The sequence below is a fragment of the Notolepis coatsorum genome (assembly GCF_963971535.1).
Source record: "Notolepis coatsorum genome assembly, chromosome: 12".
Lineage (NCBI taxonomy): Eukaryota > Metazoa > Chordata > Actinopteri > Aulopiformes > Paralepididae > Notolepis > Notolepis coatsorum.
The window spans coordinates 80107235-80133401 of record NC_140176.1 but is presented as its reverse complement, the minus strand read 5'-3'; the positions used below and the strand labels follow the sequence as shown (position 1 = coordinate 80133401).

General features: G+C 44.2%; 1 protein-coding gene across 1 annotated transcript in view; it reads left to right on the top strand.

Moving 5' to 3' along the window:
• The window catches only part of ctnnd2a (catenin (cadherin-associated protein), delta 2a), a gene marked incomplete at both ends in the record, with an annotated part of 886308 nt that overhangs the window by 210099 nt on the left and 650042 nt on the right, over positions 1–26167 (top strand). Inside the window, one exon of the mRNA XM_084325908.1 lies at positions 23704–23738. Within this exon, the coding sequence (XP_084182034.1) occupies positions 23704–23738 (35 nt within the window). The remainder of the gene's footprint in view (positions 1–23703; positions 23739–26167) is intronic.

The window sequence follows — 26167 nt, the reverse complement described above, 5'->3', positions numbered from 1 at the left end:
CTGGCACAAGCACTACCATAGCATGGAGTGGAGAGATAACATACCAGGACTAAACTGAACACCATTTTATCTTTTGTAGGCCACCCATTGTTTAGTATTTTCGATGCTCTGCGAAGCTCATTTAGTAACAGATTGCTGATGCCTCAATGCTCTACTGAGCGATTGAGAAGGTCCTGTGTACCTGCTGCGGTAAAACAATTTTACGAACACCGATAGCACTGTGTTAAGAGGCTCTCCTATTGTGTTGTGTATCCTGTAGTGTATTGTATCATGTAACTGTGTCTTTCATGTTTGTATATGTGTATTCGCTCTGGTGGCAAATCATGTTTCCCCTCGGGATTAAGAAAAAAAAAACCATACCATACCATACCAATACATATACATATTATAATTCATGGAAATATACTAAAAAAATATCTTTGGCTGGTAAAAAATCTGGCTGGTCGTTTTTAAAATAGAAAGCTAAAAAGGATGAGGATACTCATTAAACTTTTTGAAATATTAAATTGCTAATATAATCAATTGTTGTTGATTTTTCTGGTAAATTAATGGTTTAGATTAATCGGCTAATCGATAAAATAATCAACTGATTAATCGATAGCAAAATAATCGTTAGTGACAGCCCTAGTGGTAACAGGGTGAAAAATAATCCCAACCTGAGCACGACATGAGAGCAACATTGGAGGGTTCTGGCAGGTTCTCTGGCAGGAGAGAGTGTTGTGCGTGTTCACAAAATACTGACTGAACTGTCCTGGGGCACAGGAAGAACATATGTGAAGTCTTCAAAATGGCTCGCATTCTTCTTTAAAATCCCTCGTCTAGGCTAATTATTGTCAGCAGTCTGGCTTGTGTTTTGGCTTTAGTATCTCTTAGTCTGTTTAATCTGTGATAATCCCAGTATGTCTGTATACAGTGGAGGAGCATAATACTTCCAATCCCAAAGCGACAAATTACCATCCCTGCTAATCCCTACAGAACACAAATCTATGGATTTGTGTTTTCAGCGTGTGTGTATGTGTGGAGGATGAGGGTTAGTGTGCACATTAGTGTGTGTATAGTTGTGTGTGTGTGTGTGTGTGTGTGTGTGTGTGTGTGTGTGTGTGTGTGTGTGTGTGTGTGTGTGTGTGTGTGTGTGTGTGTGTGTGTGCACGCGCGCGCGTGAGTGTGTGTGTGCGGGTGAGTGTGTGCATATTTGTGTGCATTTCTAGAAGCGAATAGCACATGGACTAGTACACACAACTCCCTGGAAGAAGAGCGCTTTTGTTTTTTCTTGTTTATTTATTTTCTACCTTTATTTTCTCCAGTATGAAACATGCACACCTGGGAGCTGCCCAGTACAACCACTGCCATCAAGCTGCTCCACTTGTGCAGTTGGGCGTTCAGTGCCTTGCTCAAGGATACTTCAATACATTGGAATTCATTAACAATTTAAAACTAACTAGTACACCTGAAAGGGTTATTTTCCATAATGGGTGAGTTTGGTTATTGCTAATAGACCCGAGACGCATATTAAACATTAACCCCTTAAGTTTACCCCACATTTAGCATAAAATACCTGACGATTGCAATGCATACCCAAAGTAATTAGCAATTTATTATACTTTATACTTATAGCACATGCATGCGTCTGGTCTCTTTTGAAAGGTAACAATCTGTAGTTTCTTACCCAATAAAGAAAATCACTTTGAGTGCTAATGTAATAGAGAAACAGAGGTTTGAGCACACTGAAATAAAATATTTGCTCCTTACTTTTGTTGACTTGTTGCCAGATGCCTGTTTTTGGGTTCCAGGTGAGAGGTAGGAGCTGGAAAACATAAAGTTGTCATAGCCTGTAGTGTTATAATCATACAGTCCAAAGTTGATACAAATTCCTTTCATTCAGACACTCAAAACAAAGGACTTCTTTGTCACCTTCCCCCACTCCCGGCTGCCCATCTGGGATAGCTTTCGGAGCAAACGCTCCATGGCTACAACGAAGGTCAATAATTTTCGGCATCAGTGACTTGTCAGTTTTGGGACCATTTACAGTCGGAACGTGGTCACTTGACGGAGCCTGTCAAATGACACTCGCCGGATATTTCGTCTTGTAACTCGAGACCCGAAGTACGGAACAGGTTGAGTGTGGTGGCGATCGAAATGCGGCAAATTCAACTTTTGAACAGTGTATTGGTTGCACCGGAGCTGACAGACGAGAGCAAAGTGACCCTTGTATGGGCCGTTGAACGTTAAGAGGGTTGGTCTTTCAGTAAGTGGACAGCTCCTAGTGGTCAACAGTGTCAGACTGTGGTTGTACTGGGCAGCTCCTAGTGGTCAACAGTGTCAGACTGTGGTTGTACTGGGCTGCTCCTAGTGGTCAACAGTGTCATAGTGTTCAACAGTGTCAGACTGTGGTTGTACTGGGCAGCTCCTAGTGTTCAACAGTGTCAGACTGTGGTTGTACTGGGCAGCTCCTAGTGGTCAACAGTGTCAGACTGTGGTTTTACTGGGCAGCTCCTAGTGGTCAACAGTGTCAGACTGTGGTTGTAATGGGCTGCTACTAGTGGTCAACAGTGTCATACTGTGGTTGTACTGGGCAGCTCCTAGTGGCCAACAGTGTCGGACTGTGGTTGTACTGGGCAGCTCCTAGTGGTCAACAGTGTCAGACTGTGGTTGTAATGGGCAGCTCCTAGGTGTGAATGTGTGGAACTGTGTGAGTGTGAAGTAGGGCATTGCTGAAAAAATATCATACATGTTCAGTGAACCTAGTAACATACCAGTATAAAACTCTGGAGGATGATGCTTCTCCTCGTTGAGCTGTATTACAATATTTACAATATAGAAAACTTTATTGCCATTTCAACACATGGTTGATTGGGATTTGTCTTGGTGCCAGCACATACAGTACATACAGTAAAAAAACATACAATATAAAAACACAAGAATACATGCAATACAATCCCCACAATAAAAGTTTTACACAAACAATAAGAAAAAAATGCTACAGTACCTCAAATAAATAGCTCAGTGTTCCAGTTTAAAGTGCATATTGCCTTAAAGTGCCTGTCGGCTGGTGATAGCCCTTGTGGTACAAAGTGCCTACACATTTGGACTTGAGTTCAGGTGACGGACAGCCTCGGGATATGTACTGTTTTTAAAACGGGATGTCCTGCACTTGAGACTTTGGAGTCTTCTGCCAGAGGGAAGGGGGTTAAAGAGGTCGTAAGCAGGGTGAGGGGTCCCTGATCACCTTCTCCCCTTTCCGCCTGATTTGTGTGGCATAAATGGAGGCCACAGAAGGGAGATCACAGCCCATGATTTCTGACGCTGTGCGTACAGTTCTTTCTAGCTGTCCTATCATGGATGGTGGTGTTTCCGTACCACACAGTCAGCATCGCCTCCCTGGACACACCAAACGTTTTAAACTGGCGCAGGGAGTGGAGCCTCTGGTGGGCTTTGCTAATTATGAGGCTGGTGTTAACTTCCCATTTTAAATTATTACATAATATGGTGATGCCGAGGAATATAAAACTGTCCACCCTCTCCACCTGCTGGCCGTTTATGTACAGAGGAGGGTACATAGTTGACTTCCGGCCTCCCCGCGCCGGAAGTCAACTATAATTTCCTTTGTCTTAGAGATGTTTAAAAGCAGGTCGTTCTCCTTGCACCATACAGCAAAGCTATCAACTTCAGCTCTATAGGCCGATTCATCCCCGTTCTTAATTAATCCCTGTGACGGATACGTCTGTGCACCGCACCCGCACATGTTAACCGTATTGTTTGTACACGTTTACATTCATGATACACATACACAATTTCTATTTCACATAATGACACACGACACATAGACTTGCGTACTGATATCATATCCATTCTTTATTATTTGACTTACATGGTTAAGTGCATGCATGTTGTTCATTGTTTGTTTTCTCCAACTCTGCAGCCAGCCATCCCCACTCTGGGCAAACAGAGCAGCTGTGACTGATCGGTCCTAAATGGCCGGATGGGGGGGGGTGGACCAAACCATGTTGCGGGAGATGCCGGGGGGGTTTATTGTATTGTAATTTAGTTTCCTTATATGTATTTCCTTATTAATTAAGATTATTAGTTGTGCAGTTTGGTAGTTGTGTTGTGTGTTGTGTGTGTATTGTTTGTTAGATTCATTAGAAGTGTAAGATATTATTTAGTAAAATATTAATTATCAATTAGCCCACTTAGATTAGATGTATCTGGCCAGGGCCTATATATATAGTTTTGAGTTCTTAGTTGTCATTGTCTTCCGTTCTGTTCAGGTCTGGTTTTGTCCTGCTGTATTATTTTGACCATTTATGTTATATTTAAATTATGTTTTTGCATGGGTAAATAAAACCCTTATTCTTTGGCTGTTTTTGAAATGGGTAAAATAAAACCCTTATTTTTTGGCAAAACCACTGTGTCCTCCTTGTCTGGCTGCTTGGTCCCTTACAATCCCACTACTGCTGTGTCATCCGCGTATTTACAAAATCGGACACAGGGCTCTACAGTGCGACCATATTGCTCGTATATGCCCCTAAAAATATGTGTGTGCGAACCTGAAAAATCAATTACTCGCACGGCGTGCGAGTGCAGATTACAGCCTCATTCGTTCTTTTTTTTCTCCGCTGCGAGAATCGTTAAAAAACTACAAGTCCCACAGTTCACAGCCGCATAAATGTTCCAATCACAGTAGAGTTTCCTGTGGTCACGCGACTGGAAACTGAAAGTAATGATTAGCGTCTGTCTGAGTCAGACAATACAGCCATGTCGAAGCCCATTCATTTTTATTTTGCGCGAAAGATACCGGAGAATGAGAAGTCAGGCGAGGCAGCTCATGTTACAGAGGTGATAGTTAACGTTAACGTTAACCAAGATACTGACGCTAGCCAGCATGCTAGCGAAGTTGGCCAAGCTAGCGAGGCTACACCCACTACTACCCCCACTGTAGCACCCAATGTACCCACTGTAGCTAGCGAAGCTACACCCACTGGAGCCGGAGGGAAGACATACAAATTTTACGTGAATTGGCTAAACATTTTCCCATGGCTAGAGTTCGAAAACAATGTCATGTTTTGTAATTATTGCAAAGTAGGATTGATGCATTGCGATGCATTGTTACACCCCTACACCAAAGTAACTGGCCCACTGTGTATGTGTGTACAGCTAACTTGGCTAGCGTTATCAACCGCAGAGGTGGGCAATAGGGTCCAGCTGCAGCGCCGGACGGCCAGAGTGCAAGCAGCAGAGGTGGGCAATAGGGTCCAGCTGCAGCGCCGGACGGCCAGAGTGCAAGCGGTGTGACGTCGTAATTGGCAGAATCGACTGTCAATCAATGGTCTACCTGACACGCAAACTCATAAACAATGTTTCTGTACTGGAGGTGTACAGTATTTCAAGAAGAAGCTTCTATCCCCAGGCCATCAGGCTGCTCAACGAACAATGAACACTACACAACAACCATCAAACACACATAGCACACACATCCACACGCACACACTCACTTTAAACAAACACACTGTAGCACCCACTCCCCACACTTTATAGCACACACTCACTTTAAACAAACACACTGTAGCACCCACTCCCCACACTTTATATTTATTGATAAAGGATTGCACTACAACTCGTACACCTTACTGTAAATTGTACCTACATTGTACCTCATCCCATTCTGCTTGCACTATATAGTATTGTATATTAGTACACTGCATAGTATTGTATATTATATGGTAACTCAGTTACGTCTATTCTGCATCGAACATTGTACATATGTCTATACTGAACACTGTGACCTCATTTCTACTTCTAATTTACATGCTATACTATGTTATTTGATACTTATCTTGTCTAGCACAGTCTCTGGAGCGTAACAGTAAGAAGCATTTTGTATGAAAGTATTCTGTACTTCTGTATGACAACTATTAAAGAAACTTGAAACTTGGCAACCCTGAAAGGATTATTTTTCTAGAAGAGCAACACTAGCTCCCCCCTCTACTGATGGCCCTGGTGGTAATGCCAGTGTCTCCTTTTTGTTCAATGTCACTGCCTTTCTTATTAGGCCTAGTTGTTGGCTACAACTTTGCCACAGTAGGCATTAATCACTTAATTAATAGTTCAAATGTCTGTGTCCCATTCCCGTTTGCACACGCAGATGATACACACACACGCACACAGTGGGCCAGTGACTTTGGTGGTATGTGCTATTGCACAGATGTGTGTCCCGTTCCCGTTTGCACATGCACGCACAGTACAAATATACATTTATTTTTGAAAAAAAAATTAAAACTGTGTTACTTGAAATATTTTCATTGTGCTCTTAAATATTTTTGGGTGCTCCTAAATTTCTTTGTGTGCTCCTAAATTTTTTCATTTAGGAGCACCTGTGCCCCTAGTGAAAAAGGTTAGCGTAGAGCCCTGGGACAGATTCAGAGTGGGAGGCACAGTCATTAGTGTATAGACAGTAGAGCAGAGGAGAGAGGACACAGCCCTGGGGGGCCCCGGTGGTCAAGGTCCTGGATCTAGAGAACAAATTACCTATTTTACCTATTGTTCTCTGTCTGAGAGAAAATCTAGAATAAAATAGCACAGAGACTCATCGATTCCTAGCTATTAAAGTTTTTCAAATAGTTTAAAAGGCACAATCGTGTTAAACGCTGAACTGAAATCAATAAACAAAATTCGTACATAAGTGGCAGAGGCCTCCAGGTGCTGCAGGATGGTGTGTAAACACATGGATACAGCATCCCCTACAGACCTGTTGGGCTGATACGCAAACTGATACATGTCTAGCTTAACAATACTAGATAAATGATCACAGACAAGCCGCTCGAACACCTTCATAATGACAGAGGTCAGAGCGACGGGCCTGTGATAATTCAGACAAGCAGTGCTAGATTTCTTGGGCACAGGTATGACTGTGGCAGATGTATAGCATGCCGGGACTTTAAGAGAGACCAATTAAAAAGATCTGTAAAAACAGTAGCAAGTTGGTCAATATTTTACATTGTTGGCTGTAGTGTGTAGATGTGGGGGCACTATGATGTCAGACCAGCCATGGTGTCAGACCAGCCATGACTAGTGAATAATGCATGACACTGTTCTGTCATTATCTGCGGTGCTGTGAAATGGTGATAGCCCACCTAAAATAATAACTATAATAGCCAGGTCATTCAGAAGCACACAGCAGATGTTCCACAGCAAAACACTAGTGCAGCTAGCAGATGCTGCACACGCACACGCACACACACACACACACACACACACACACACACACACACACACACACACACACACACACACACACACACACACACACACACACACACACACACACACACACACACATACACACTCACATACACACACACACACACACACACACACACACACACACACACACACATGTACGTGTCTAGCGTCTCTGGACCCACAATCACACAGTCACACACATACACACACAAACAGACACACAAATGTGACACTGACACTGTTGACCACAAGTTAAACCATTTTTCTATGATGATGATGCGAATTGTGTGTGTGTTTTGTGTGTACACGTGTACATGTGTACGTTTGTGTGTGTTTGTGTGTGAGAGGTCAGACCTCTCACACACACACATACACACTTGTAATAAATGGTATAATCTGGAAGGGCATATCATGTTTATTTATTGAAAGCTTTAGCTAGAACAGTGTCTTTCTAAACACAGATGGTTTCCCTCATATGACCTACTGTAGCAACACAGATACATTATGTTGGTAGGCGTGTCTTCTACAAAAGAGCATATTTACAGTAATGCTGTATATACCGTTTCTCTATATACATATGTATAAAGCTAAAAGAAGAAAACCTTCAAAAGAAGGGGCCGCACACTCCTCCTCAGGACTGATTTTGCTTTTTATTTGTTTGGTGCACAACGCGTTTCGCTTCCGCTTCCTCAGGTGCTTCACAGCAGGTGTCAGTGATAATCATTATACAGAATGCTCCACCCCCACATAGTAACATATCAAGCTCATTGGCTCCTCAATTATTACATTTCATTTCATCATTTTGCAAGATGTAATGCATAGAAACCACATATATAAATATAATGCATATAAACCACATCTATACGTATATTGCAAACACCATGAACACAAAGGTTTTCTACCATCCACAGTCTGGACAAGTGGACAGGAATATAAAATAAGGGATTTTATAAATTGTAACACTACACATGTCATTTACATGCTGAAATGCCCCTGTGGTAAGGTTTATGTTGGGCAAACAAACATTTATTTGAAGGTGCGAATAGCAGAACATAAGGCAGCTATCAGGAACAACAATATGGACTATGCCATTGCCAGACACTATAAAGAGAGAGATCATGGATCTACAGCCTCTCTGAGGTTCATTGGGATTGAGAAAGCCACCTAGGGGCGGTGATATAAAAAAAACTTCTCCTACAGAGGGAAGCTTATTGGATTTTCACTTTAAATTCTGTCAACCCCCATGATTTAAATGAATCCCTTGAACTAAATCTATTTTTGTAACCACTATCTCAATAGTCTCAAACTGAAGGGGTTCTGTGTAACCTTTGTAGGTGTAATTAAAAAAATTATTTGTCATTTCTAATGACTTGGGTATTTGTCACTTTCTATAAATTGTTCATACTGTGTTATTATATATATTTTTTAAATGAGTCTATATGTATATATGTGGTTTCTATGCATTATATTTATATATGTGGTTTCTATGCATTACATCTTGCAAAATGATTAAATGAAATGTAATAATTGAGGAGCCAATGAGCTTGATATGTTACTATGTGGGGGTGGAGCATTCTGTATAATGATTATCACTGACACCTGCTGTGAAGCACCTGAGGAAGCGGAAGCGAAACGCGTTGTGCACCAAACAAATAAAAAGCTAAATCAGTCCTGAGGAGGAGTGTGCGGCCCCTTCTTTTGAAGGTTTCCTTCTTTTAGCTTTATACATCTTTCTTGCGCTGACCTGCACCTCCAGTCGGAGTCCAACAAGATGTGCACAAGTCTTATTTAGTTTATATATTATATATATATCGCTGCTGGCCAGTAACTAGTGTCTTTATCACTGTAAATATTACTACTACAACTCTGTACAGGGTTCTGGATTAGTACTAATTTATATATTGTATGTATACCCAATTTTATCAAATCAAATCGAATCAAATTTATTTGTAAGGCCCGACAACACACATTAATGTCCCCATGAGCCGGACACGTCTTCTTTAAACAAGTCAAGAAGAAACATCACAATAAATCAATAACAAAATAAAAAACACCATGAAATCCAAAATAAAATGTTAGGTTTATGTTATGTTAGAGGTGTCTGCATGACAGATATGGTTGGGAAGGGCGTTCCAAAGGGTGGGGGCAGCTGCAGCGAAGGCCCTGTCGCCCCAGGTCTGGAGCTTAGTCCTGATGGGTTGGAGGAGGTTAGTATCTGCGGACCTGAGGCAGCGGGTAGGCGTGTGGTGGAGAAGGAGGTCAGATGAGTAGAATTTTGAACTGAATCCTGTACATGATGGGGAGCCAGTGGAGATCGTGGAGGATGGGGGTGATGTGGTCGGAGCGGCGGGTGGAGCTGAGCATGCGAGCAGCGGAGTTTTGGACGTATTGTAGTTTATTGAGGATTTTGGTGGATGTGCCATACAGAATGCTGTTGCGGTGGTCCAGTCGGGAAGTGATAAGTGTGTGGGTCAGTGTTCCGGCAGCAGAGCAGGATAGTGAGGGGCGTAGACGGGCAATGTTCCTGAGGTGGAAGTAGGCGGTTTTAGTGATCTGGTCGACATGCAGATTTATGCAGACTAAATCTATATTCATCAAATATACATCGCTTGGTGATCTCACATGCAGGTTTAGAATCCTGAGAACTGAACATTACAACGGTGATGATGTCACGACTGTTACTCGCTCAAAGTTATCAGAGTTCTAGCATTCTCAATACAGATAATACAAACATCTATAGCTGAAAGGGTTTTTAACCCTTTCACTGCCACACTACAGTACCAAAGGGTTAACCCTTTCTCTGTGACACTACAGCAGGTTAACCCTTGCACTACTACTAGTGTGGTAGTGCAAGGGTTAACCTTCTGTAGTGTGGTAGTGAAATAGTTTAGGCCTCATTTGTAAGTATTAATGTATTATGATGTCAGAGATATGCCTGTAATTTTCCAAGAAACAACTCATAGAGGGGGAAGAGAAGATGTGAAATTACTACTGTAATTGTTTGGAAAAGTCGTTGTTGATTCTGACCATAAGGAATCATTAGTCTTAAATAATGAACCATAATGGGGCATGTGGGTATAGCTTAGGCTACAGCTGCCGCTATAGAAATGGTCATTTATTTCCAGAAACTCACAGTGGAGACATAATCATTGAAGATGCTTGTGATGGTTTCCTTTGGTAGTAGCATCGTTTCCCAGTGTGAACGGTGTTCTATTAATACCTCTATGGCAGCCACACACACACACGCACGCACGCACGCACACACACACACACACACACACACACACACACACACACACACACACACACACACACACACACACACACACACACACACACACACACACACACACACACACACACACACACACACGTGGCCTGGTGGAGATAAAAAGGTTTGCAGTTTTACAATTGTATGTGTGGGTGTGTATGATGTAGCAATAGCATGTGCTTGTATGCATATGGATATCGAAACGTGTGTGTGGCTTTGTGAGTAAGGGTGTGACTGTGTGTGTGTGTGTGTGTGTGTGTGTGTGTGTGTGTGTGTGTGTGTGTGTGTGTGTGTGTGTGTGTGTGTGTGTGTGTGTGTGTGTGTGTGTGTGTGTGTGTGTGTGTGTGTGTGTGTGTGTGTGTGTGTGTGTGTGCGTGCGTGCATGCGTGACTGTGTGTGTGTATTCAGTGTGTAGGAGATACTTTACTATCAGGAGAGGAGAGAGTGACGGCTGAAAGGATGGTTCTATAGGAGCTGTCGATACTGTTGTGTTCTGTGTTTCTCGGAGAGGCTGCCATGTCGTAGCAGCTGTCAGTAGTGGTGTATTAGAAGTCATCTCGGGGCTCAGTTAGATGAGACAGCTCACTGTAGAGACCTGTTGTTAAACCGTCAATCACTTGTCTCATCAACAAAAAGCTGCTCCTCTGCATTTATGAGATAGACAATGGATTGGTTTCTGAATAGAAGTTGTGCATCACACACACACACACACACACACACACACACACACACACACACACACACACACACACACACACACACACACACACACACTTGCAGACACATACGCACTTACTATTTAATATTCCCAACGTTTTCAACAACTTCCGACTTCCTTGGTATTCACTCTGCGGTCCCGCCCCCCCGCACACCCCCCACCCCCATGACACAGAAGTTAATTCCAATTTTCTCTTCCTCTCTCTCTCTCTCTCTCTCTCTCTCTCTCTCTCTCTCTCTCTCTCTCTCTCTCTCTCTCTCTCTCTCTCTCTCTCTCTCTCTCTCTCTCTCTCTCTCTCTATCTCGCTCTCTCTCTCGCTCTCTCTCTCTCTCTTTCTCTCTTTCTCTCTCTCTCTCATTCACTGACATAATCTCTCTCCCTTCTCTCACTGTCTCTGTCTCACCACACATACACACACACACACACACACACACACACACACACATACACACACACACACACACACACACACACACACACACACACACACACACACACACACACACACAAACCCACCCCCACACGCCGAATACGACCAGAGAATAGAAGCCCACTCGTCGGTTGTGATTGACAGTCTGACGTTATGGCGACAATCTGTCATGCTCACGATGATTAAGTGGAACATGGTTGTCATCACAACGACCAGGTGTGTATTCTGACAGATCCTGTACAGTGAAAGATGAAGTAGTGTCGTGGAAGACTCCCAAAAAGTGAGCCAGCACAATTTAGGCTAATGTCACTCAAAACAAGTTCCAGGAAGCTAAATCACCACAGCAGCTAAAAAGTAGTTCCTGAAAAGAAATACTCAACTTGTAGAACATCAATTTTATAGTTTTCTCATTTTCAGCATACTGTAGCTATGAAACGATTCCTTTCAATGCAATCAGTGACAGCGATTGCTTTGGAAGTAGTTCTGGCTCAGACATACAGACAGACTAGAAGGAATCGCTGTCACTTCATAAAGTAGTTCCAGGAAAAAAGTACAATGTCCGCGTTCATCCCCGTGATAAAATATACCGATAAAAACAAACTAGTACGACTCTGTGACTTGTTTTAACCGTTTTATGGAAAACAATGGAGTTCTAAGATTTCTGGATATGAGCTATAATCTGCTGGACAGAACATAAGGAGAATACATTAACTGTGTTGGTCTCTTATAGGGCTCTTATAGTTGGCACACTGAAGGCCACAGATACAGGGAACCCAGTATGATGATGCTGAAATCATGTGTGTTCTTCCAATTACTTCCATAGCTAAATTAGATGGCAAAATGCCGTCTGGAATATATTACAGCATAATGACACACATGGTGCCCTAGGGATTTCTACCCTGCTGCACACTCTGCCCCGCCCCAATCTGTGATGTCAGAGCACCTATTTTTTCCTAGACAACTGGAGAGGCGCTCTGACATCACTGATCGGGGACGGGGCATAGTGTGCAGCAGGGTGAACATATCAATCACTAGCGGCACCATCTGTGTCATTATGCTTTAATATACTGCAGACGGCATTTTGCCATCTAATTTTGTTATGGAAGTAATTGGCAAACATAATTTCAGCGTCGTCATCAAATAACAGCGAGCTCCTACTGTTACTGTGGCCTTCCGCGACGCCACATATAAGAGCACTTAAGCCTGGTAGCAGGTCGATGTCAGGGAACCTCTCTTCTCTGGTATTGATTCAACAACAGCAACCCGTTCTGAACTCATTGAAGATGTGCTGCTTAACGCAACAAGAGTGGTGAAGGAAAGTTCCTCTTTAGAGGAAAAGGTCCACAGCTCCAAATGATCAGGAACGCAGATCAATGCAGGTATAGAGAAGACAAGACAAAACAAAAACCCCACGTAGAAGAACGGAGAGTCGTGCAGTCAGTCGGAAAGATTAGAGTCACAGCAGACGGCCACTGCTATTGATCCGCATGCTTCGTTCGTTACACTATTTTACACCGTGTGTTACCGCATTATAGGGACATCTCTCACAACACTGCCAGCTATCACCGACATACAAAAGGAACTTATAAGTTATATACTTCTTCCAGAATAGTGACATAGTTAACTATGAACGAGCACAACACTTTAATCTGTGGCGGCTGGGTGGCGCAGCGGACATTGCGCTCGTCACCAACGCAAGAGACACCGGGTTCGGTGTCGGCGTTGCCTCCGGCTTGGGCCGGCCGTCATACTAACTCAATTGGCAGAGTTAGCGGGTGGGAAGTTGAAGGGTGGTAGTCTGGTCGTTGTGAACAGTGACTCCTACAGGTCGGTTGGGGCGCCTGCACAGCAAAGTCAGGAAAATGGCGGGGGCAGTGTGAGCCTCCTACACGTTATTCCTCGCCTAATGAGAGTCCGCGCTGACAGGTGAAAAGATGTGACAGGCTGCCTCCACATGTATCGGAGGGGACATGTGATGCAAGGCTTCTATCCTCCCTACAACCGGCCAGTGGGGGACATATGCGAGCAACGATCAGGACAGGACAGGGAGAATTGGCACGAGAGGTAAATTGGGATGGGGAGAAAAATCACAGAAAAAAGGAGGAGAAAAAAGTAGATACAATAAAAACCACTTTAATCTGTCTTTAGTGTGAGAATGGGTTTTAAGCAGAGCCCAATCGCTGAACACAGGAGAAGAGAGAATGGAGCGTTTCAGGATATTTAATAGTATTCCCCAAGCAGACAAGAGTTACATCCAGAAATGTACAACAGACAGGAATTGGGAATGTTCTTGGGGCAATGAGAGCAGGTTCACTCCAGTGCTACTGCGGATGGAAGACACAGGTCCGTGTCGAGAGAGTGAGCAGGAACTCCTTAGTATAGCTCCAGGGGTCCAGACGGGCTCGCTGGAACGGAGGTCCTGGGCACAAGAGAAGGAATGTTAGAACAGGGAATAATCACACAAGAGTGTCTAGCAGGTCTTCGGACTGAGGTGTCGTACCTAGGTAATGATAATAACACCACGACGACTTCTGGTCAGCATCCTCCGGTAGAAGTAGGGTCTTGGTGATCAGGGGATGGGACACAGCTGTGAAGAGTGAGGTGCCTGGCAGCGTGTGAATCAGGAGATGAGGTGCAGCTGAGTTGAGTGACAGGGGGTGAAGGAGTGCTGACCATATATGGGCGTGAGGCTTCCGTGGTGAATAGAAGGGAGGATGAAGAGGCTTCCGTGGTGGATGGAAGGGAGGATGAAGAGGAGTGAGGAAGGTGTGTGGTGAATGTGAAGGGGGGATGAGGAGGAGTGAAGAATGCTCTTGCTGTGATTATGACATTTAGATCATACGTTTTGAAAGCATAGTTCCTCTGAAAGCGTCATTCTTCAGCAAGGTCAGCCTATAGTGACATAATGGGTAGGGAAGCATGCCTGGATCAAACAGCATGGAGAAGGCATGTCTTCTTGTCAGCGGTTGGTAAACATTTTAATAATCTATACTGTATACTGTGTTGTATGTCTATATATACTGTGCTGTATGTCTCTATGAGGAAGGTTTTCTTTTGTATTCATCACTTTAGTTTAACATGTACTACCTGACAAGGCTGTCGTGGAAGGCTGCATTTATTTTCTGTGCAAAGGAAGCTCTTCACCTACACCCCCGTGTTTCCAGAAATGGCTCAATGAAATGATCACAATCATACAGATGGAGAGGATCCGCTATTATAGATCCAAAGAGCACAACAGGTTTTCGGACATATGGAGCCCATTCATTGACTATCTGAAGGACAAATAACTGCATTCTGCAGAGACTCACCCCTGTATATCTCATGTTTGACCTGCACCTTGTAACACCTGGTTATACAACACACTTTAATGCTTTGAGTGAAATTAAAATTCTTAAGTCTTCACAACAGCATTGTAAGCATATAGCCTGGCCTTGCTCAAACAATTACTGCTGTTCAGTTCCCAATGTACATACAGTTCCAATACATACATGATGATGGCTGACTATAATTGTGATACTTACATTAAAATTGTATTCTGGTGAGAGAATGTGAAGTTCTGCCGGTTTGGGCTGGGCATGAACAATACGCCCCTACAACCAGCCCAGCCACTCCCCTCACATGAATAGCATTAACATAAGTATGTTAGTAAGTGTCAGTAAGTGCTGTCACAGTAAAAGTAGCTGGATGCAATCCTACCTTGAGGGGAGGGAACAGATGGTGGAGGTAAACGGTACCCTCCCCCCCCCCCCCTCCCCCCTCCCCCCTCCCAGTGAGCTGTGGTGTTCCACAAGGAAGCATACTAGGACCGCTACTGTTCCTAATTTATGCAAAATCCCACGGAAAATGAGTGTGTCACAAAGGTTCTTGTAATGTGTGTACTGGCGTTAATTCGGCATGATCGTCCATTCTTCTCATTGCGATCAGCCCCCGCTTCATCTTGTAAATCGAGACTGAAAGCAATAAGTTGAGAGGGGTGTGGATCGAACGGTGGGAAGTTTAACTTCCCAACAATGTATTGAATGATCCGGAGAAACAAACAGCCCGGAGCCGGCAGACGTCTCTCTCTCTCTCTCTCTCTGGCTGTAGAGAAACACGGCCCGGAGCCGGCAGACGTCCCTCTCTCTCTCTCTCTCTCTGGCTGTAGAGAAACACGGCCCGGAGCCGGCAGACGTCCCTCTCTCTCTCTCTCTGGCTGTAGAGAAACACGGCCCGGAGCCGGCAGACGTCCCTCTCTCTCTCTCTCTGGCTGTAGAGAAACACGGCCCGGAGCCGGCAGACGTCCCTCTCTCTCTCTCTCTCTCTCTCTCTGGCTGTAGAGAAACACGGCCCGCAGCCGGCAGACGTCCCTCTCTCTCTCTGGCTGTAGAGAAACACGGCCCGGAGCCGGCAGACGATGGCAAAGTCAAAGTTGCCATCACGATTTTTCTCTCTAAGAATTGAGATCACGATTTTCTCACACGATTCTTATTTGTTGTCATCATTAAAAAAGTTAAGTCAAAATCATTTTTTTTTTATTAATCGTGCAGCCCTAGTTGGGGGAATGAATGAATGAAAACTTTATTTAACAGATTGCAGAATGGGTACAATACAGTACGGCTCAATACAATTGTTAAGGGGATGCAGACCTGAGAAAGACGTTAGTCTTGTTTCCATCAGGGTCCCCCATTTTCAATTCATATAGACATTTATGACATACACAACATACATGACATTTATGGCATAGGGACATATAGGTATTTAGTACTGATACATTTGTGACATAAACGGTATTCAAATATACAGTACTGTTACCCCTAGATCCTGACAGAGTATATACATATGATGGGGAGGGGACTGTACATTAGGAGGGGGTGGGTGGGTGGGAGAGAAATATACATACGGCGGGGAGGGGATATATACATGCGGTGGGGAGGAGACTGTCTATTAGGAGGTGGTGGGGGTTTTGGGCATTTACGGTGGCCAGTTTCGAATTGCAGCCTCCCGTAGGTGCTCTTTAAGAGCGGTTTTGAATGTGGGCAGGGATTCACATTCCTTTACAGCTTTTGGTAGGGCGTTCCACATTGTTGTGGCATAATTGCGAAACGTGTTTAGTCCCTTGTTTGAGCCGAATCTGGGTTTAACATGATTTGTTGAGCTTCCTCTGGTGTAGTGGTTGTGGTATTCACTGACCTTTGGGAAGTATTTTGACATGTACATTGGCACCCCGGTCGTATAGTGTATCTTGTAGACCAGGCCCATTGCAAGTTGCTGTACTCTGTCGTCTACTCTAAGCCATCCTAGGTTGTCAAAGTGGGCAGGGGTGAGGTGGGTTCTGGGGTTCAGGTCAAGTAGTAGTCTGACCAGTTTGTTTTGTGATGTTTGTAATTTTGTTTTAAGCGCCTTTGAGGTGCTTTGGTACCATGAGGTGCACGCATAATCATAGTACCCTTGAATGAGTGCTCCTGCCAGAGTCTTCAGGGTATTCTTGTTTACCAGAGAGGAGATCCGGTACAAGAATCTAGTTCGTTGGTTGACTTTTTTTATTACATTGGATGCCATTTTGTCACAGGAACGATTTGCCTCTAGGATGGAACCCAGGTAGGTAATTTCGTCTTTCCTTGTGACAATATTGTCACCCACTGTAACTGAGAAGCCGTCGGTCTTGCTGAGTTTGTTATTTGAACCGAAGAGAATGGACTCTGTTTTGCCCATGTGTAATGATAGTTTGTTATCAGCGAGCCATATGCAGATTTTGCCTAGTTCCGAGCTTAGGGTTTTTTCAACCTGCAACTTGTTCTTGTCAGAGACCAGCAGGGCTGAGTCGTCCGCAAACAGGAACAAGTTGCAGTCACAGGCTGACAACATGTAATTTGCATAAATTAGGAAGAGTAGCGGTCCTAGTATGCTTCCTTGTGGAACACCACAGCTCACTGTGAGGGGGGGGGATAGAGTACCGTTTACCTCTACCATCTGTTCTCTCCCCTCCAGGTAGGATTGCATCCAGCTCACTGATAAGCTATCAAAACTAGGGATGTCCGATATTATCGGCCGACCGATATTATCGGCCGATATCGGCAGTAAAATGTGATATCGGAAAATATCGGTATCGGTAAAAAAAAAAAAAAAAACAATAACAATTTTTTTTTTTTTTTTTTTTTTTAACATTTATTTAACCTTTATTTACCCAGGCAAGCAAGTAAGAACCAATTCTTATTTTATTTATTGTCAAAAGTATGCATGTTGGTTTAAAATGTTCATTTTTACCTTTTTAATGATCATATTTTGCACAGATAATGCTTACATTTAGAAAGCCTTTTGAATGCATCCAGTGAAATTATTAGTTACCTGAAATTATTCCGTTTTTTGGGGGGGAAACCCTGCATATATCGGTATCGGTTGATATCGGTATCGGTATCGGTATCGGAAATTGGAGTTGGACAATATCGGAATATCGGTATCGGTAAAAAAGCCAATATCGAGCATCCCTAATCAAAACCAATTGCTTTTAGCTTGTCCATTAGAATGGAGTGATTGACAGTGTCGAAGGCCTTTTGTAGGTCCAGCATGACCATGCCGCAGGAGACAACAGTTGCTCTGTGTTGATAAATGAGAGATACTGTATATATAAACCAACACTGTACAACATTGAAAACAAGTCATGTGATGGTTATATTTAATTTTGTCTTGTGTATGTATGTATGTATGTATGTGTGTGTGTGTGTGTGTGTGTGTGTGTGTGTGTGTGTGTGTGTGTGTGTGTGTGTGTGTGTGTTAATGTGTTTAAGTATTTATACTGTATTAAACAGAGTTATGTAGAGGCAACTGTGGCAACACTGAGATATGACACAACACACGTCCATAACATCTCCATTTAGACCCATAGGAATAACCTCATAATCACATTTTGAAAATGTTTCGCTGACACAGTACGTGATCCGTGGGAATGGCGTGGCGAGAGAGACTGCGTGGTTCACACCGCTGAGACTTAGACTTTGCTCCAGGCATATTGGACAAATTGGAGAGAACATTGCTTTCATCAACCTGATAGGATTTACTGTAATCTACACATTATGAATTCAGATTATAAAGATGTATGTATAAATGAGAGCTTGTGTGTGTGTGTGGTGTGTGTGCGTGTGCGTGTGTGTGCGCGTGTGTGTGCGTGTGTGTGTGCGTGTGCGTGCATGTGCGTGTGTGTGTCTGTGGTGGTGGGGTTTCAAACAATGAGCCGCATTCTGTCCTAATTAGTGGCTTTCACTGCTTGATGAATGATCCCTGTTATATAGAATGTGCTGCTCTGCAACAATGCCGCCAGCTCTCCTCAAAGCCCCCTTTTATGACTCGGTTTCAGTCAATTTACTCGTCAATATTTGGCCGGCCTGTCATTGAAAGTAGCAATTCCTCATCGACCTGCTTGACTGAACAGAGGTTAAATTGAAAATAAACAAGTTCAATCAAATATGGATCGCTGGCACCGATAGAACAGGGCGGGCCTTTGTGGTTGTAACGTTCAGCTGATTTCTACTGAAGCATTAGCATGTGTCAGACTTATTAGAGTCTATTAGACTGCTGTGGTAGTGTTGGCGATAATGGAACAGCCCAGGACGGCTCACTGCGGCTGCCATTTAGTCTTCTAGAATCAACAGGATAGCAATTATCAAAGATATAAATTGCCTTCAGTTGAGGGCTTTGTGTGGGTTTGACAACTTCTACACACACACCCTCACACACACACACACACACACACACACACACACACACACACACACACACACACACACACACACACACACACACACACACACACACACACACACACACACACACACACACACACACACACACACACACACACACACACACACACACACACACACACACACACCCTCGTGCAGTGAAGGGAGTCTTATCACGAGTGAGTAGTGCTCTTAATTAAGGACTGGCATCTGTGCAGGGAGACAGTTCTGTGTGGAGCTCTCTCATTCTCTCTCCCTGCAGAAGACTAATGACTCATGTAAGAAGTGTCTCCTCGCCTGCTGCAGGGAGCTTGTATCTCCATGTCTGTGGGTCAGCAGTCTCACAGTCTCGCTATGTCCACACAGCCAGCGTGATGGCCGCCTTGCTGAACTGTAGTGGCTCGCCCGCACGATGGTGTGTCCACACAGTTAACATGATGGGGCGACAGTGGCTCGGGAGGTAGAGCAGTCGTCTGGCAATTTGGAGGTTCCCGGTTCGATTCCCGCTCCTCCCAGGCAGCGTGTCGATGTGTCCTTGAGCAAGACACTTAACCCCTAATTGCTCCCGATGAGCAGGTTGGCACCTTGCATGGTTGCCTCCGCCGTCGGTGTGTGAATGTGTGAGTGAATGTGTGAGTGAATGGGTAAAATGTGAGTAACAAATTGTAAAGCGCTATATAAAAAAGCAGCCATGATGGCCGCCTTGCTGAACTGTAGTGGCTCGCACGCACGATGGTGTGTCCACACAGTTAACATGATGGCCGCCTTGCTGAACTGTAGTGGCTCGCACGCACGATGGTGTGTCCACACAGTTAACATGATGGCCGCCTTGCTGAACTGTAGTGGCTTGCACGCACGATGGTGTGTCCACACATTTAACATGATGGCCGCCTTGCTGAACTGTAGTGGCTCGCACATGTGATGGTGTGTCCACACAGTTAACACGATGGCCGCCTTGCTGAACTGTAGTGGCTCGCACGTGTGATGGTGTGTCCACACATGTGATGGCCGCCTTGCTGAACTGTAGTGGCTCGCACGTGTGATGGTGTGTCCACACATGTGATGGCCGCCTTGCTGAACTGTAGTGGCTCGCACGTGTGATGGTGTGTCCACACATGTGATGGCCGCCTTGCTGAACTGTAGTGGCTCGCACGCGTGATGGTGTGTCCACACATGATGACCGCCTTGCTGAACTGTAGTGGCTCGCACGCGTGATGGTGTGTCCACACAAGATTGACCACTAGATAAAACAGATATTGAGAAGTTCAATTTCACTTATAACAAAAATTTGAAAATAATTATAGTAACTGTGCAGCTTCTGTGTAGCCTATAGGGGTGTAATGGTACACGTATTCGTACCGAACCATTTCTGTACGGGACCTTCGGTTCAGTACGTGCTGTATACCGAACGAATACAGAAATACAACGTTAACCCCTTAAAGCTTAAGGCATATTTTGCATAAAACTAAAGCGATTTGCATACCCAAGGTAATTTGCGATTTATCATACTTCATACTTAAAGCACATGTAGAACAGGTGTGACACAGGTTCGATCCTCTGCGCCTGTCTGGTGTGCAACATATTCTCAGTGAGTGAGGCGTGTTGCAAATTATTTTGCATTTCCTATATGAACCATGAAAAGGGTTTATATGAAATGTGTAGGGTTAGGTTATGGTTAGCGTTATGGGGATATTAAGATTAGGGTTAGGATTAGGCACTATTATGGTTTATACTGGGAACACACACACAATTTGTTGGAAATGCAACGGAAAGTCAGCATTCCTGAGAATAGTCTCATGGTGTCGCTGAAGAAATTAAATATTCAATTGCAAATAGAATACATTTTTGTTGATTTTTCTGGTAAATTAATAGTTTACTTTAGATTAATCGACTAATCGATTAAATAATCAACATATTAATCAATAACTAAATAATTGTTAGTGACAGCCCATTGTGTGTGTGTGTGTGTGTGTGTGTGTGTGTGTGTGTGTGTGTGTGTGTGTGTGTGTGTGTGTGTGTGTGTGTGTGTGTGTGTGTGTGTGTGTGTGTGTGTGTGTGTGTGTGTGTGTGCGTGTGTGTGCGTGCTGTGGGGACGATCTGGGGTTCTGTTTGTTTACTTGTTTACTCTGTGTGCAGCAATACAATCTAGAGCTGTGAAACAGTAAAATTTTACTTTAATACAGACCTGGAGTCAGGAGAGAGGCTACGCTTGTCTGAGTGTGATATTACAAGAGAGAGAGAGATAGAGAGAGAAATTATGTACTGTGGAACCGAATAATATTCTTCCTCTCTTTCTCTCTCACTCTCTATCTTTTTATTTCTCTCTCTTTCTCTGTATTATCTCCCTCTGTATTTTTCTCTTTCCCTGTCTATCCCTCCCTCAATCTTTTCTTTCTTTTTACGCTCTCCCGTAATCCATTCCCTCTCTATCCCTCCCTCCCTCTCTATTTCTTCCCCTTTCTCTCTTTTTTTTCTCTCTCCAGTATATACAGTATATAATCTATAATTAGACTTCTGTAGTATGAATGCATTTCTTTTTAACATCATATAAAATCAAAAGTCATTATAACCCTAGAAATGACCATCAAACTACAGTGATACTTTGGTAAGGGACCGCCCTCCACCCCCCCACCCCCCATGCCAGCCATATGTAGTGCCCCCGTGCAGGGCAGTCCACACAGACATAATGTAGTTCCTATTACTGGCCTGTGGGAATGTGTTTGACAATAGAGGAGTAGACAGGCGTGGAAGGGGCCTTACTCTATAACAGTAATGGTCACACACACACACACACACACACACACACGCACACGCACACGCACACACACACACACACACACACACACGCACACACACACACGCACACACACACACACACACACACACACACACACACGCACGCACACACACACACACACACACACCCATGGCATGTATCTTGATTTTCTTCCTCCTCTCTCATATAGTATCACATAAACCAACAGTCAGCCTGCCGTTCCATGTAAACATGATAAGACATCATTTACATGATTCAGACATTCATTCTCTTTGAACATGCAAACAGAAAGGCCCCTCGGCAGGCGGGGATGAGGTGTACGAGGTCAAAGGGACAAGGTGCTTACACGCTTCTGTATCCTGTATATATACAGTATATTGTACAGTATATTCAAGGAATATACTGTACTGCACTTTGATTATATGCACTTTTACTGTAAATTATGCCTCTATGCATTATGCATTTTACTATGCTATACACTTTAGGGGATGTTGATCTTAACCTTAGCATTTGTCCTTTTATACTGTCTGTTTTTTCTTACTGTCCATTATACTGTCTTACTGTTTTATTTTTATTTTTGTGTACTGTTTCTGCTCTGCTCCTGTATTGGTTTAGTTGTAGACACACAGTATTCCAATGTGGATCCGTCCATACATGGCAAATAAAATCTCTGACTCTGACCTATAAAAGAAGGAAGGGTCATCTTGTCACTGTGTAGTGCATGAACACACATCGGTGCCAGGTGTGGGAAATGTTCAGTTTGGCCGACATTGAGTTGAATGAGATCAGCCATCTTCTCGTTAAAACAGGTTATTACCTCAGATGTCAGAATCATCTGCAATTTGTTGCATCGTTAACTTGCTAACGTTTGATATATTGGTTGATATTGGTTGTATATTTCCTCACATAGCTGGTATATTTAGAATACAGGCTTCAATAGATAGAATAGAATAGAAATACTTTTATTATCCCGAGGGAAATTTGACACTGCAAATCGCTCAACATTAAACATTTAGACAGAACAGGTCACGAATAAGAATAACAAAACAAATCAAATTGCATAAGATAAGAATAGAATAAAAATGGAATAAAATATACAGTAAATAAATACAGTAGAAATATACTACGTCTACAGTAGGTGTAATATTGCACAGTGCTGTCACTCTGTGCTCAGTATAGAACTGGCACCAAAGTCTGACGCCAAGCAGATCACAGAATGCTGGTATTCTGACGTGATGACCTTTCCTTCTTTTATAGTTTCCTTGGATATATTGACGTAGCCCAGGCTTCCTTAACTTAACTAAAGTCAACTTTATCTTCTGGGTTTTTATAAACAGTATATTTTCATCCACCACCAAAAACAAAAGTATAGAATATCCTGAATGTGAATGTGACACGGTGTCCATGCAGTCTCTGACTCCGCTATAACTGTGATGATGATATTATTCACCTGATCTCTGTTCCTTCCCCCTCTCTCGCCGTCCGTGTGTGAGATTCTGACATTTAGCATAATTATGCTATCCTGACGCTCTCTCTCTCCTCCTCTCTTTGCAGCTCGGCAGATGAGCAGTTTCGCTGGAACGTTCAAGGTAAAGGTCACGATTCCTTCCATTATTATTACAATATTGCGGCGCCGGTCCCTCCCCGCGGGGGCGACACCTCATTTAGTTCTCATGTAGGAGTCTCCGGGGGACACAGGAGACGGGCTCTGAAAGCAATCAGCGCCACTAGCCGGCATGACCGGGTTCCCAGTGTTAGCCGTAGCCGTCACTAATAGCGGTTGGAATTACACAGGGATAAGTCACACAGACACATAATGCACTCGGGGGCCGGTGGTGCAGCATGTGTACTGGAAGCTCCTCAAGTGAAGTCACTCTTATTTTGAGTAACAGTCATTATAGTCTACTGTATGTCTATAATTACTCTATGTCCACTAGTTTGTTCTCTGTGTGAAGTGTAATCGTGCAGCAGGACTGATTTAAATGTAATTACTTAATAAAGACCAAAGCATATTTGTAAATTTGTGGTTAAACAGACGTCCGTGTAATGTTCCAAGAAGTAAACCTTTCAGCATGTACATATAGCCATATAAAAAAACAATTAATCAATTACATAATTAATAATCGACTAAAAGACCCAAACACAGGGGGCTGGGTGGTGTAGAGGACTAAACACTCGCTTACCACCGCAGAGACTCTGGGATCGAATCCAGCTGTCAGCGGTACCTCCGGCTTGGTCAGTCGTCCCTACTAACACAATTGGCAGTGTTAGCGGGTGGGAAGCCGGTGGGGTATGAGTCCTGGTCGTTGCAAACAGCGACTCCTACTGGTCGGTCGGGGCACCTGTTCAGCAGGGAGGGGATCTGGGGGAAATAGTGTGAACCTCCTTGCTGTCAGGTGAAAATAAGCGGCTGGTGACTCCACATGTATCGGAGGAGGCATGTGGTAGGGCCTCAAAACGATGACAGACTACAAAGGCACCTCCCTCAAACTGAACAGTGACATCTCCTTAGCAAATTATCTCAATACCTTCTATGCGAGGTTTGAGGCTGGTAATAACAACACCAGCCTACAAGCCACGGCAATGGGGGGGGGGTCTGCTGATGGAGACTCAGTGTTCAGGGTAACAGAGCATGAGGTGAGGCGGACCTTTAAAAAAGTGAATATCAGGAAGGCAGCAGGACCGGACGGCATCCCCGGCCGCGTCCTAAAAGTCTGTGCCGACCAACTGGCCCCGGTATTCACTGACATATTTAACCTGTCCTTAGAACAGGCTGTCATCCCCACCTGCCTGAAGAAGTCCACTATCATCCCTGTACCTAAAAAATCCAAGCCTGCTTGCCTCAACGACTACCGCCCTGTAGCTCTCACCTCCATAGCCATGAAGTGCTTTGATAAGCTAGTAAAGGGCTACATCTGCTCCTCCCTCCCCATCAACCTGGACCCCCTGCAATTTGCATACCGCCCCAACAGGTCCACGGAGGACGCCATAGCCCATGTGCTGCACACAGCAGCATCACACCTGGACAAGAGGAAGGGGAACTATGTGAGAATGCTATTCATCGACTACAGCTCGGCATTCAATACCATAGTCCCCTCCAAACTCATAGCCAAGCTCAGGGACCTGGGCTTGAACTATGAACTCTGCCAGTGGGTCTTGGACTTCCTGACGGGCAGACCCCAGGTGGTGAGAGCAGGCAACTGCACCTCCTCGTCCATCACCCTCAACATAGGGGCCCCCCAGGGCTGTGTTCTGAGTCCCCTCCTCTACTCCCTGTACACACACGACTGTGTGGCTCAGCGGAGTAACAACACAATCATCAAATTTGCTGACGACACAGTAGTGGTGGGCCTGATCTCTGCAAACGACGAGAGGGCCTACCTGGAAGAGGTCAAGGTCCTGGCGGGATGGTGCCAGAAGAACGTCAGCAAAACAAAGGAGATGATTGTGGACTTTAGGAGGTCGGGGGTCAAGGACTACAGCCCCCTCAGCATCGACGGGGCACCGGTTGAGAGAGTGAACAGTTTTAAGTACCTCGGAGCCCACATATCCGAGGACTTGACATGGACCACACACATTGACAGTGTTGTGAAGAAGGCACGACAACGCCTCTACTTCCTCAGGCGCCTAAGGAAGTTCCAAGTCAGTCAGAAGATCCTTAAGAACTTCTACTCATGTACAATAGAGAGCATCCTGACTGGCAACATCACCTCCTGGTTTGGGAATAGCACTGCACAAGACAGAAGCAGACTACAAAGAGTGACACGTTCAGCCGAACGCACAATTGGAGGGGGGCTTCTCACCCTCCAGAACATTTACAACAAGCGGTGCAGGGGTAAGGCTAAGAGAATCATCAAGGACTCCAGCTACCCGAACAACTGCCTCTTTGAACTGCTGCGGTCAGGCAAGCGATACCGGAGTCTCAAGGCAAGCACAGAAAGACTCAGAAGAAGCTTCTATCCCCAGGCCATCAGGCTGCTCAACGAACAATAAACACTATGCAACAACCATCAAATGC